This window comes from Pelophylax lessonae (genome assembly GCF_965119305.1).
Source record: "Pelophylax lessonae genome assembly, chromosome: 5".
NCBI lineage: Eukaryota > Metazoa > Chordata > Amphibia > Anura > Ranidae > Pelophylax > Pelophylax lessonae.
Genome location: NC_138772.1, coordinates 147,171,238 through 147,185,523, shown reverse-complemented (window position 1 = coordinate 147,185,523; position 14,286 = coordinate 147,171,238). Strand labels below are relative to the sequence as shown.

Here is a 14,286-nt window from a genome sequence, read left to right as displayed (position 1 = left end):
TTGGTGAGATTTCTGGTAAAAAGAAAAGTTACTGAACATGCTAATTTTACATTTATGAAAAAAAAAAAATACAGATTTAGCGTATATTTTTTTCTTTTCTGATTTTTGAATCAAGGTCGCCTTGAATCAAATGAAAAAGTATTACTTGTTTATCAAAATAAAAAAAAAGAGTTGTGCTAATTGTATATTGAATAAAGTATAAGAAATGTTATGAATATACTACTTTTAACTATTTATGTTATATATATGATTTCAGCAATTCAACCGTTTTGGCATTGTAAATACTCTAAAATGTATCAGATGCATACATTCATCCAACTTACATGCAAATGGGATATTATATTAATTATGTACACTTTTATTTTTTCTGAATAATAAATTGTTTAATTCAATATGCATAAGAATTGTGCATTTCTCTTGAAAACTGCAAGCTCTTACCAAAAAAAGACATTTAGTTATAAATATTTTAAATAGTTTAAATACATATTTCATACCAAGAATATAAAAATAGCTTTTTTTCTGATAAATAAAGAGGTTTCATTAAAATGACAAATAACGTGCAACGGTTAACCCACCATCTACCAACTCTGTTTGGTTGATTGTCTAAGAGATGACATGCAGCGATAATTGTCCCTATGTCTTCTCTGAACTGACAAATAGACAGCAGGAATCATGGTCACCTGAAGCAAGCATTGACAGTGCTATTGTTTGCAAATGACAATCAGGCACTCAGGAAAGAGCGTTTTGCTTTGTGATATAATAACTCCCTACGGCATATGTGGTCATGTGTTCTTTTGTATATGACTCCCAGCTGTTTTGACCCTCAGGGTCTTCAGTCTGCATTAAAAAACCTGGAACACAGACCAATAGCTTACATAAGTAACAGAAAACACACCCTCAGCACTTCTAAATAAATATGTTAAGGTACTGTGCTTTTTTGTGTTAATTTCTTAGTTAAATCTTTTTCAAAAGATCTGAAACAAAACCAACTTTTCCGTGTGTCTTTGCAGTCTCATGCATAAAGAGTTTCCACATTGCTGCTTCTGCTGAATACTAGTGATCAGTTATCATTATACATTTATGGCTTTGTCATCTTTAAAATCTATTGTACTTGTAACAATATCTTGGGGGTATTCCTCCATTGACTGTCCGGAGATGCCAACTGTCCCTTCTACATCCCAAGAACCTGGCAGGTTTTCAAGGCTTAGTGAACTAATTGCTCCTTGGCTAAAACCTTCTTCAGATCTACTTGGCAGCACAAGCTGCAGAGAAGTGTCAGATGATGAACACATAGATGGAGAAAGAGTTGCAGAGATAGACTGCAGAGGAGTTAATGTGGTGTCCGAATGAGGAGATGTACACTTCAAATAGGAATATTGGTCAGCCTGAATAACTTGATAATGTGACGGAGAATATCCAAGGCCTGCTGTGTAGTAATATTCACCTTCTAAAGAATTCTCTACATTTGATCCATTTCTTTGGGGGCTGCTTCCTACACTGGAAGGATCCATGTTCCACAAGTCAGATACAACTGCACCTTGACACAGCTGTGTTGGAGTTCCAACCAGGGAACCTTGCCTTTCCATGCAAGCTTGATTTGTTGTCCATGTCATTCTAGTTTGCATCTGATCCATTGGGGAACCTATTGTAGTACCCATTGCATCTATCACAGTACCATACGTTGAATAATATCCAACTGGTCTTTGTGCAGCCAACAAGTTTTCTAAAATATTCATGACAATCTTCATATCTTTGCTGAGCTGGGATACTTCATGGGTTAAAGTACTGACCTAGAAAAAAAATTAAAAACAGAAACATGGTGTTATCACAGTCGACAATATACTGTATTATTCCCTGCAAAATAAACAGAAACTTCATTTTTCTACAAACCTCTCACTGATCAATTATGACAAAAATGATAAGGGTAGAAAAAAGGAATTTTCTATGACCACACATGATGGTAATAATAAATAAATGTCATTAATTTACCATGGGACTTTTACATTTTTACTTGCTTGAATATGTTCATAATTTCAAGTTCTACCTTGTTATTTTGAATATAGCTTTTTCATATTATTTTACTAGTAGCTATATGCATATAACAGAATACAACCAAGATCTTTGCTAAATTACTGATGAAAAAAATGCTTGAATAATAAGCCATCTAGATAGTATATTGTGTTAAAACAATTATTGTGGGTCTGATTTGACCCATAGACTTGGAAGATAGAACACATATTTAGGTACAGTTACTGCAACACTAAATAGAAGGCACAACAAAAAAATACAATATATAGAGCTGATACCATGGAATAAAATAATGCATACTATTAACAGAAATGGTTAACCCCTTATTTGCCCACTCCCTGTGCACTTTTAAACAGTCCTTACATCCAGAGGGTGGGAAGGACTGTTCGATCCCATGACCAATGTGATTTGCTGTCACAGTGGTCACATGATCAGAGGCTGGTGCTTGCACTCTCTGCACAGAAACCTCAGCTGCTCATGGATGCATATGTGCATTGTGTGGGCAACAGAGCCCATATCCATTACATGGGCGGCAATGGGTTAAATTGCAACAAGAGAGACAATGGAACCTATGGGGTTAAATAGGTGGCTCAAAACTTGGAGCAAGAAAAAAGAGTTGGGTTTCCCAGTGAACTGGTTTGATGGATAAGGCATGAGTTCTTTAAAAAAGGACAGACTGCATTATACAGTATGTACTTTTCAAACTATTCTAACTACTGTAAATGTACTTAATGTTTTAGATCATGATCTTACGCAATGAAAACTTTTCATGTCATGTGATCCTTGTCACTGGCAGCAGATGAAAACAGTAGCAGGATCACTAAAGGAACAACTTACATGCTTTTAAGAATTTAATTTAACAGAAAGGGAGTAGTGACGGCCTATACTTCGCTGGATTGCAGGTGAGTATTCATGCTGCTATCTCAGCAATTCTTTCCTGGCAGCAAGCTCGAAATTATGACTCAGGCCTTAAGACTGCTATTAAAGTGGAAGTAAACCCATTGATGTGATGGTTTCAAAAAACAGTTAACATTCCGGCATGCCGGAAATGCTAGCTGTCACAATGGTTGTGCTCTCAACCAAACTGTCAAACCATCCAATGGCTGGTGTCATAAATGATCACATGTGCAGAATCATGGCAGTTGCAGATTTAACAGAGGCTATGATGGCAGCTTCCTTGGCTGAAAATGATAGGAGGATTTACTTCCACTTTAACTACAATAATACACTATGCCTTTTTGATCTGAACTTGGAACAAAAACTAGTAGTGGAATCACCTATATGGCAGTTTCCATACATTTTATTCCAGTTTCATGTGTTGCTCTATAGCCCGTAATAAACGAATTCCAATGAGGAACTCTGATAAACCTAAGTCTTAGAAAAAAATCTAGAACAAATCAGATGAGAACTCTAACCTTTAAAACCTGGGAGGCCATTGGAATATTTCAGCAACCTGACCACATTTAACAGCTTGATCCTGCTAAACTTTTTTTTTATCAACATTAGCTACACTAAAATGATCATATTCACCGATATACCTAAAAGTAATTATTTTCACCTTCAACAAAAGTAAAGGTAAAGAAATAACTTGGCTGCCTGTACACTTTAACCTATAACTTTGTCTTCTATAATATTCTTTTCCACAGAAAACAATGTACTAATCATAGCAGAGAGCATGGTTTACTTTTCTATTAACCTAAAATATTTAGGTCACTTTAATGCCACTAGTCTAGAGAAAATAAATAGACCAATTTGTAAAGAATGATGTTGCCCTGTCTTGACAGCATATCCTCATTATAAACATAAACTCAGCTGTCAGATACATAGATAATGTGACAGGTACATTATTTACTGACATTCAAAGTTACAAACGCCACCAATTAGTCTGAATAATATAATTGCCTAGCTATTTGATTTCTGATATACATTTGACAGATGAATAAAATGGTATTTCGTGGGCTTGAAAGAAATGCTTTAAATAACATTTTAACAGTCATTAAAAATCTCAACACAGATTTTAATTTAAAATTATGATGGCACTAGGCGTTTGTTTTCAGACTGAATTTAGAACAGTTTTTTTTATCTGACTAAATGAGCAATTACCATTTATGCCTTCTACCCCTGGGTGGTGCAATGCAGAGATTTAAGGTGGTCATACACAGGTGCTTTTTTGCTGTGCTCAGTTTTATGTTTGCTAGAGGAACATAAATATCAGTGGTGCACATGGGGTTCAAGGTCAAACCAATTACTGTTTATGGGCAAAAGTGCCAGCTGCATGGGGACCACCAGAACCTGCTTTTTTAGGCTTCAGGCAAGCCACCATCAGCCAGAGTTCCAGAGGTCAGCAATAGCAACATTTGATATATTGGCCAGTGAGGGTTTTTGTTTAATTGCAACCTATAAACATTAATAAGAATAGTCCCTTTCTATAGCACCAGATCTCAGTAATCCAACTGTATGTACAAGATTTTAACCATCTCCTTTCAGGGTGAAAAGTGACCTTATTTCCTTATTCTGGGAGTTGTCATTAGGGATTCTTTTAAATGTTAGTGTTGTGGGTGTTACATGAAAATGTATTCTTAAACTACAGTATCTGAGCTCTGTTAAAGTGGAGGATCAAACACACTTAGCTCTTTCATTACTTTTACTATTGACATATAATTTTGTGTTGGGGTAAACAAAAAGATGGGATGGGGCCAACAAAATAATTTTCTCATTCTAGTGGCTTGCAAAATCTTTTATTGTGGACCCTTTACATAGTGATAAAACCTTGTAAAAAGGGGGTAAATACCTATAAATGGTGCTAGTATCTGATCGCAGTGTGTATCTGATCAAGTCTGATATTCTCATAAAAAAAAAACAACTGTCACTCAATTGTGCGCAAAAATCCAGCACACTTAAACTCAATGCATGTAAACCTAGATGTTAATATGTTTGCTGGATTGTTTTTTTTCAAAGTATGCTATCCATAGAGACCATCAATCAAAAGCCTATAATAGCGTATATGTGTAGTAAATATTGCTTAAAACATCAAATCAAAATCTCTAGTGAAAACACATCCATGAATATTTGACACCTAGAAAAAAAATGCCTGTACTTTGTTTTATTACACATTCTTTAGAAATGCAAACGATATTATTTATTTTTTCTATGATAATTTAAATGTGAGTCTCATACTGCATATGAGTCAGAAGAAACCTTCGCTGTGTTTCTTATTCACAAATTATAGTAATTTACCACTGAGGTGAATAATGCAAGTCAGTTGTTTCACATTAGTTCTAATGGATTAAACATTTCATATTCACATCTTTGGGAACTATCTTTAATGGATTAAATACCCAGTATTCTAACTAATGTGCCTAATGCACCATTCATATGTAACAAATACCATAAACAAATTTCTAGAGGGATGCTGCACAATAATTGTTTCTTAGGAGCTTAGGGGCTAGCCTTGTCTACAGGACCTTATACTGCAAGCCTGGAGAGAGGTAATGGTGTTTATGTGTTGTAAAATGTGATTGTAGAATTGAGACCACACCATCTAAGGCTTAATGTGCTAAACTTTGATATACTAAATTATATTCCCACTATGGTAATTATGTAACAGCACCCAAATTATTAAAAATTGGGAGGAGGATTTACATCTAAGTCATGTATTAATAAAAGCAGTGCCTTAATTAAATACAAACTTATTATTCATTTGGGAAATCAGCACAGGTATTTTAACCACTTCTGGACCGCAACATTTTCCCCCTTAATGACCAGGCCATTTTTTGCAATTTGGCACTGCGTTATTTTAACGGACAATTGCGCAGTCGTGCGATGCTGTACCCAAATAAAATTCATTGGGTTTTTTTTCTCACAAATAGAGTTTTCTTTTGGTGGTATTTGATCACCTGTATGATTATTATTTTTTACGCTATAAACAAAAAAAGCGACAATTCTGAAAAAAAAAAACATTTTTCACTTTCTGTTATGTAAACATTCCCAAAAAATGTAAATACATTTTTTTTTACATTTTTTTTTGGGCCAATTTGTTTTCTGCTAGAAGTTTTTGGTAAAAAAAATACAAATAAGCGTATTTTGATTGGTTTTCACAAAAGTTATCGCATATACAAACTAGGGGAAAGATTTATGTCATTTTTATTTATTTATTTTACTAGTAATGGCAGAGATAAGTGATTTATAGTGGGACTGCAACATTGCGGCGGACAGATCAGACTCCTAACTGACGCTTTTGACAGTTTTGTTGGGACCAGGGACATTACTAAAGTAATCAGTGCAAAAATATGCACTGTTACTGCAATAATGACACTGGCAGGTAAGGGGTTAACCCAGGGGAAATCAAAGGGTTAAGTGTGAGCCTAGGGGGTGTTTTATAACTGTGGGCGGGGGGGCTGATTAAATCAATCAATACAGAGACCTGTGTTTCTAAATAGGAGGAACACAGGAGCTCTTTATTGATTCCTGAGAGAACAACGGTCTGCTGTGTTTACAACAGCAAACTGCTGTTCTCTCTCCATGGGGAGCGATCACGGGTGCCCCCAGGATCGCTCCTGTGACCACAGTATAGGTACAGTGGGGACCTGCCGCCGTTTAACTACTGGGGCTGGTTGGCAAGTGGTTGAAGAGGATTATATGTAAAAGACCAACACAGTAATTACTGAATAACTTTTTAGGTGACCCAAAACCAAGGTTAATGTTTTGTCAGGGGTAATATTGTTTGAGACACCCCCACCCTCCTTGTTGAAGAACCTGGGTGCTCAATGACATTTTGGCTAGTTTTAGCATGGAAGGTTGCTGGTCTATTCAGTTCTTCATTGATGGGCATACTAACATGCCAGGATTTTATCTTTAAGGGAAGCAGAGAATATTGGATATTGCATCCTTGCATCCTTGTCGTTGTTTCTACACAATGACATAGGCTGTCCAGGACCTGAGCAATGTTAACTTTCTCCAACCAAGAGATAGATGCCAAGGGTATTCAAAAAAGGAGTTTAGACCACATCTTAGAGCATTAGCAACTGTTTATGTCCCTCAGGATAAAAAAATGTATTTGAAGGGCTTTAAAGATGTGCTATCTCTGAGAAAAAAAACTTTTAATTTACAGCCATGTTACAAAATTAAATACTTTTTTCAGTGCTTAACCAACATAAAATTGGCCATATTAAAGAACCGCATACAAAACACATGATTTGTGTGTATCCCCTTTTACAGCAACCCTTATGAGCCTGTGTACAGCATAGCATAACATACACACGGAGGGAATTTGTTTGCTAAAGCCTTGTTTTTAGGAGCACACCTTTAAAGGAGAAGTATATGTATATGTACATATACACGTGTATGTACTTCTTCTATGGATCACAGGAGTGCATTTGGTTTTGCACTCCTGCTACCTGTTTTCAGCAGAGAGCGAACTGAAGTCCGCTCTCTGCTGACATCACAAAAGTTGGTCCAGTCACCGCGTCATTGTGAAAAAGAAGGACCGATACCAGGCTCAGCCTCTCAGTGAGCCGCTGAGAGCCTGAGCTGACCGCTCCCTGCCCCTCCACAGCCCAGTGCTCCAATGAGAGAGGAGGGAGCAGAGCAGAGGGCTGCTGACAGTCAGCAGCTCTCTGCTTGGGGAGCTGTGAGAACCGAGTGGTCAGCAGTGTACGATTGCTCGGTTCTCAGCGCAGAGGCGCCAGGGGACAGATGCAGCATCAGAGCGATACTGCATACACCAGACCTACTGTATACTTCTCTTTTAAAGTCCTACAAACTAATTTTGTGTTCCTAGGGACATGTACTGTACAGTAACAGTTCATCCAAGTAAATATGATGTTAACACTTTTAATAGTTTTGTGAATTAGGGGTTAGTGTTGCACAAGAAGGTGTCTATAATGCCAGTAACACTTCTTCCTTTAACCAGTTTTGCTGTCATACTGCTATAGGCTGGGCAGAACATTTGTTGTTTTGGGTGGAAGACACGCCTCTCGCATGGTCCGAGGGCCGCGCAGCAGCACAATCTGTCACTGGCTGTGTCCATCAATCACAGCAGTTTACATGACAATTGTAAATGGTGGATGGCTTCTTTTCATGCCATCCATTGAATACAGTTGTGTTGCTAGCTGTGATTGGTCCTGGTGATAACATGATACAGACAGAGTCAATCACAGCCCATCTGTTCCATGTGATTAGCTTTGGCCAATCTCAGCTAAATTCAACAAAAGACACTGAATGAATCGGTTTCATTCAGTAAAAATGGTGTCTAATACCAATTACTGTAAATTCACTGGTATAAGCAATCATAATGTTTTAACAAAAAAAATAAAAAATACTGAATTGCTGATATAATTATGAAACAGGCATCAGTGATAAAATGTTGTCACTCATCTAACACACCTAAATACTGTATATAGGTTTACTAAAGTCAAATAGGCTGTTCATTTTGCAAGTGACTTTACCCTTAACTTACTGAAAGAGGTGAAGCTCAGCCTTCAAACATCAAATCACGTGCAAGAAAAAGTACTGTTTTTATTTCCCTTGCACTTGATTGGGCATTATTTGCAAGGTGAATTTTCAACACATTCACTAAGCTCAAAGAAAATCGATTTGCAAAGTGCAAATTCCCTTGAAAACTGAGAAGCCTATTTGAAAACTGAGAAGCCTATTACCACAAAGAATGGACAAATATTACAGGCCTAAGCAGAGCACATGGACCATTCACATTAGTCAATGCCCCTGAAGAGACAGCTTTCATTCTAACCTCCTCACTACACTTATACACAAACACATACTGGAATGAGCATGTAAGATGGTCAGGTAATATTTATGCTTTATAGGAAGTAACAGCTGAATTGGAGAAAATTCACACAAACACATACTGTATATACATCTGTAATCATCTTTCAGCGCAATGATACCTGTAGAGTAGAAAGTCTCAGGCTTTAGGAGTTGTTGCTCCTTAAAAATAAAAGTAAACCGTGTTGCTTAAGACCTAACCTCTTCTCACTAAGCCCCACTTTTCCAGTTGACCCAATATTGATAGATCCATTTTTGGTACATGCTACATGTGCTAGGTTATATACTGTAATATCTTTCCGATGCTACAGTGTAAAATTTCTGCCAATTCCAAGAAGTTCCATTTTCCCTGTTGGAATCTTTATTTATTTCATTATGAAGAATGCAGCAGGAAAAACAAAATTTAAAGCATAAAAACCCAACTTAAGTGATAAAATCTAAGGCTAAGTAAAAGTCTGCTATAACCACAATACAATAAATAAATAAATGTACCTCGTGGTTGAGTCTTGTTATTTGTTGTTTGGTTTCTTCTGCTGTAATAAAAAGCATTGCTGGGTTGAAATCCGTAATGTCTGTAGAATAAAAAAAGAAAACAAATGTAAACTTGCCGGCATAATAATGCAAATTAAAAAATGATTCAGTTTTAGAATAATTCTAATTTTAATACTTCAGCTCTCACACCTGTACACTTCCTATGAACCAGAGCAATTTTTAAGCTCCTGCTATGGACTTTTTTATTTAGGAATATACAAAATACAGTATATAGATCTACAAGGCTTTCTTTTATTATATTAAAAATATATATTTTTTTGTAATCCTCAGACTAAAAACTCAACAAAGTTGCAAAAATGCTGTTTTTTTTTCTTTTTTGACCAGTGATAGCTTAGATTTTTTATTTTTTTTTGCAGTAGATAGAAAGAATCAGTTTTATTCTGTGATTCGTCCTGTTTAAAAATGACAATAAAATATTGTTTCTGGTGCACACAATTGCAAAGTAAATTACAAATGAAATAAAGGATTGTTCTCTTTTTCTTTCTTTTTCTTTTTTTTAAATTTTGCACTTTTCTGATGTGACACTAAGAAAAATACCAAACAAATGAACATGAAAACAAGTATGAATATTAATGGTTAATAAAATAGAAATAAACAGAGAAAAAAAAACTACTGGAAAAAAATAGTTGATTGGAGAAGGGGAATAATGGTTAATTAGGGCTGATTAGGGAAAATAAAGGGTTAATAAGGAGTTAAAAAGAGAGAAATAAACTTTTTCTTACTTGTCAGATTAAAACTCTTCACTTTTATCTGCGAGTGAATGAAACATGGTAGATACAAAAGTAACAATGTTACTTTTTATCTGTCTATTTCACTCTTAACAGTGTCAGGTGGCCTTTTTTGACAACCTCAGCTGCCAGATTTGCTGTGTTTACACTGCATCTCTTGGCTTTTATTACTGTCAGAAATTAGGAGGGAAAACTTGACAAGCTTTACATTCTATGTACTTTGATGACATTTTTGGGTATGTGCACCATGTTCTGTGTCCTCTACCAGGAAATAAATGCAACTTTGAGCTTTAAAAGAAACCTGTACTGAGATACTAATTGGGGCTGCCACAACTGACCTCCTAATGATACTGCTTACCTAGATAACCTTTACTGCAATACTTTCTGAGTCACTAACCCATGCAGAACATAAGTCAGAGTAAACTACTGATCCCCCAAAGTCTTAAAGATGAACTCCAGACATACTGTATATACTGTAAAATTTACAAATTATCGCAGTTGTGTATTTTTTAACACATTCATACTGAAACTCAATTTTATATGCATGTCTTCACCTCCTCATTTCCTTTAAGAATGGACAACAATGCCGACATCCTCCTGCCCGCATCCTCCACCAAAAAACAAAAAAAAAAAGGTGATGCCCACCTTTGCATGGCATTAGAACTGTGCATTTTCTGACAGTTATCCCCCTCTGGCTACAATTTCCTAAAACTCCTAACTCCTGTTGTCAAAAGAAAAATCTGGGATACAGGTGTTCCAATTTTAGGGCTCAAGCTGTGGGTGTCTTGAATGTCTAGGACACCTTCTCAATCAGACATTACCCAGTCCAGACCTTTCAGATATTTTCCAATCTATTATAATTTGATTGATATCTGGAGAGAACAACACAGCATGATCTGTTCCTGGGCAACAACATTTCCTACATTCCATTGGACACATCAATACTCCTTGCTTAGTCATCTATATGTTGCTCTAACTATGGAGTCAGCTATTAGGGAATATTTCATTTTATTAAATATTTTGCCAGTATCTTCTGCAGCAACTTTATTCAAAGCCTAAAAAGCCACACTCTAAGGCATGTTAATTCAACAGGCCTCCCAAATAAAGAGAGGCTGAGAAGCTTAAATTAATAAGTTAGAATCAGAATTTTCCATAGTTACCTCTTGCTTTAAAATCAAATGCAATTGCAGATAATAGAACAGAACCATTCCAAATCAGAATGGAACTAAACCTTTGTTTAACTTACCAAACAGCAAGCTATCTTCACTAGGTACAATGTCAATGGAGAAAAACCCAACTCCTTGTTGTTAGCTTCTAGACTGAGAGTCCTGTCTCGTATGTACAAACCCCATAGACTTAGAACCTCAAATATTTCCTTCACCACTAAACCCTGTCTAAATCCTTTATATCTTCCACTCTCATTTAACAACGCTATATTCAACTCTTGCACCCCTAGACACCAACGTGTAAAGGCATTTTGATAAATCATCACTACCTTGTCAACCTTCTACCACAAAGTCCCCTTCTCATGGATTCCAACTAAATTAAATGCATATTCTTTCAACAAACACTTATATCTTCTGGATACATAAATACGTGTTTTTATCTGTACTCTCATAAAAGAGGACATTGGGGTTGATTTACTAAAGGTAAATAGTCTGTGCACTGCATGGGCACCTGCAAGTGCACCCACATATGCACTGCAAGTGCAGTTGCTCTACATTTGAGGGGAACATGCAAGGACAAAACTGCTTTTTTGCTTGCACATAATTGGATGATAGAAAGAGCAGAGCTTCCTTTATTTGCAGTGCACTTCTAGTGCACACTATATTTGCCTTTAGTAAATCAACCTCACTGTGTTTTAGCACCTGCTTTTGTTCAATATAGGGATTCCTTGGACCCTTCACAAAAATTTTGAGACTTCAGATACAATTGATTGGTTTCCCACAGACTACATCTCATCTGCTTAACCATGCAATTTTGACTGACTTGCACCATATACACACAACCACATTGTGTGGCTGTTTGTTGCTATATGTCCATGCATTTGAGTGCGCTGAGCATCTCTTGCTTGTGCATTTGCATTTCCAGGACTCCTTGGTATTTGCTCTAGCATCACCAGCTCATGTGGACATATATAATTTATATAGATTGATATACACTTTATATGTATGTACTTGTGGTCATATGCTCTTCCCATACATTGGTTTGGTTCCATCCAGTGGTTTGTTTCATATCCCATTATGGGTATACATAGAAGCTTATCTCATCAACCTGGTGACAATTAATATTCTGCTATGGCAACTGTTTGTCTCATGTTTAACCACAGCACAGCTCATTCCTTGAAGCTGTGGGATGATATAAAATATTTTATTTATCTTATTTTTTTTTTAATTCTCTTCTCTTAGCTATTATAGGAAACCCATTGTTTTCTCCTGTGTTTACAGATCCTATGGCATTTTACCACTGGAATCGATGTTGGCTTATTATGGTCTCTAATCTGTCCAGCGCCTCCACTATTAAAATTTTCTGTCTTTGCAAAGAAATCCTCTCTAATGTTGAGAAATATTTTATTATATACAAGTAAAACATTACCTTGACTCTTTGGAAATGTAAACCACTGAAGTTATTATGAAAGCAGCATGTACATTGTTTGGAGTTTCTGACCCACATAGCCCTGGGTTGATAATAATAATAATTTTTTTACACACAGCAATCTCATGCTACCTTCATATAAAGCTAAATGGGAGTCAGAACTGGAGGGTCTAGTAACTTGTAGGAACTGGGCACAAATAAGGAAATTAATTTCCAAGAACTCTAGCATGATTTCGGCTCTCAAAAGAAACTGTAAATTACTTATGAAATGGTATTCCAGCCAGGGACTCTAAAGCCACACCATCATATCACCCTACTTGTTTTAGGGACTGCCAAATGGAGGGACACTCACAGATTAAACCTTTTGGGGAGCTTTCCCCTGTGAAGGGACTCATATGTAGCTCTGTGAAATAGACAACCAGAGATATTCTTCAAACCAATTACATGGTTTTAAAAGAGATATAGTGCAGTCTTGAAAGACTCCCACACTTTCCCATCATTTTTTTTCTTTACTAATATGTTCCTCATAGTATATTTTTTTTAAATAAAACTGCACAACAAAATTACTCTATGACTAAATATGAATCCATTTGGTCATGAAAAGTTATTTTGATAATTCCCTAAAGATATAAACTAACCTCATCTTGGAACCTTCTTGCTGCGCTGGGAGGGGAATATCCCCATCCCTTTTTTCCACTTCAATTTTATTTCCTCTGCCAGAAACTTTTTCCTCCACATGTTAAATTCTTGACTTAATGATAGATCTATTTACTTTTCAATTCAAAATGAATTGAACTGGGCCTTGGTCTAAACTATTTCTCCTATATCTACCTTTTGACCTAGGTCTTTGTACACCTCATAATGTCCCCTATTCTGCTTTCTCTTACTTTAAAACTCAATTATAATGTACAAATTGCAAACCAATCAGTTTTTTAATCAACAACTACTTTGCCTCTACTCTAGGGAAAAGTTGAATTTCCTACCTAGTGTAATGGTACACTTAAAAGAGATGTATGGGATTACTGTTCCCCCCATTTATACTTACCTAGGTAGATGCAGCATCGGTCTGATGCTGCATCTGTCCCCTGCTGGTTCTACACTGAGAATTGAGCAATCAAACACTGCCGATCACTCATTTCTGACATCTTCCCGAGCAGAGGGCTTCTTCCTTTCAGTCAACAGCTCCCTGCTCTGCCCTCTCCTCGCTCACGGGAGCACTGAGGTATGGAGGGGCAGGGAGAGGCCAGCTCAGGCTCTCAGCATCTCGCTGAGAGGCTGAGCTGGGTGTCGGTCCAGGCACCTGGCTGATCCCGTTTCCGTAGTCGTGATGACGCTGTGCCTTCTGTGACATCAGCAGAGGGCAGACTTCAGCCCGCTCTCTGCTGAAAATGGGTCACAGGAGTGCAGAAGAAACTGCACTCCTGTGATCCATAGGAGATGTACAGCCAAACAAGCTTTGGCTGTACTTCTCCTTTAATTGTTATGTATTTATTGGTTGAATGTAACCCACTCAATACAATAAAATTTACTGAATGTAAAAAAGTCATAGGTAATTATGACTTCATTTGATATTACATTTAACCTAGCAAACCCAAATTAT

General features: G+C 36.6%; 1 protein-coding gene across 5 annotated transcripts in view; it reads right to left on the bottom strand.

The window, feature by feature from the left end:
* Positions 1-215: 215 nt before the first annotated feature.
* Positions 216-14,286, bottom strand: part of KCNH8 (potassium voltage-gated channel subfamily H member 8) — a 675,597-nt gene continuing 661,526 nt past the window's right edge. For all 5 annotated transcript variants that reach the window (XM_082259173.1, XM_082259175.1, XM_082259174.1 and 2 more), the window contains 2 exons: positions 9,304-9,383; positions 216-1,790 (listed from right to left, as the gene is read on the bottom strand). In XM_082259173.1, coding sequence (XP_082115299.1) covers positions 1,071-1,790; positions 9,304-9,383 — 800 coding nt within the window. In that variant the 3' untranslated portion in view covers positions 216-1,070. The remainder of the gene's footprint in view (positions 1,791-9,303; positions 9,384-14,286) is intronic.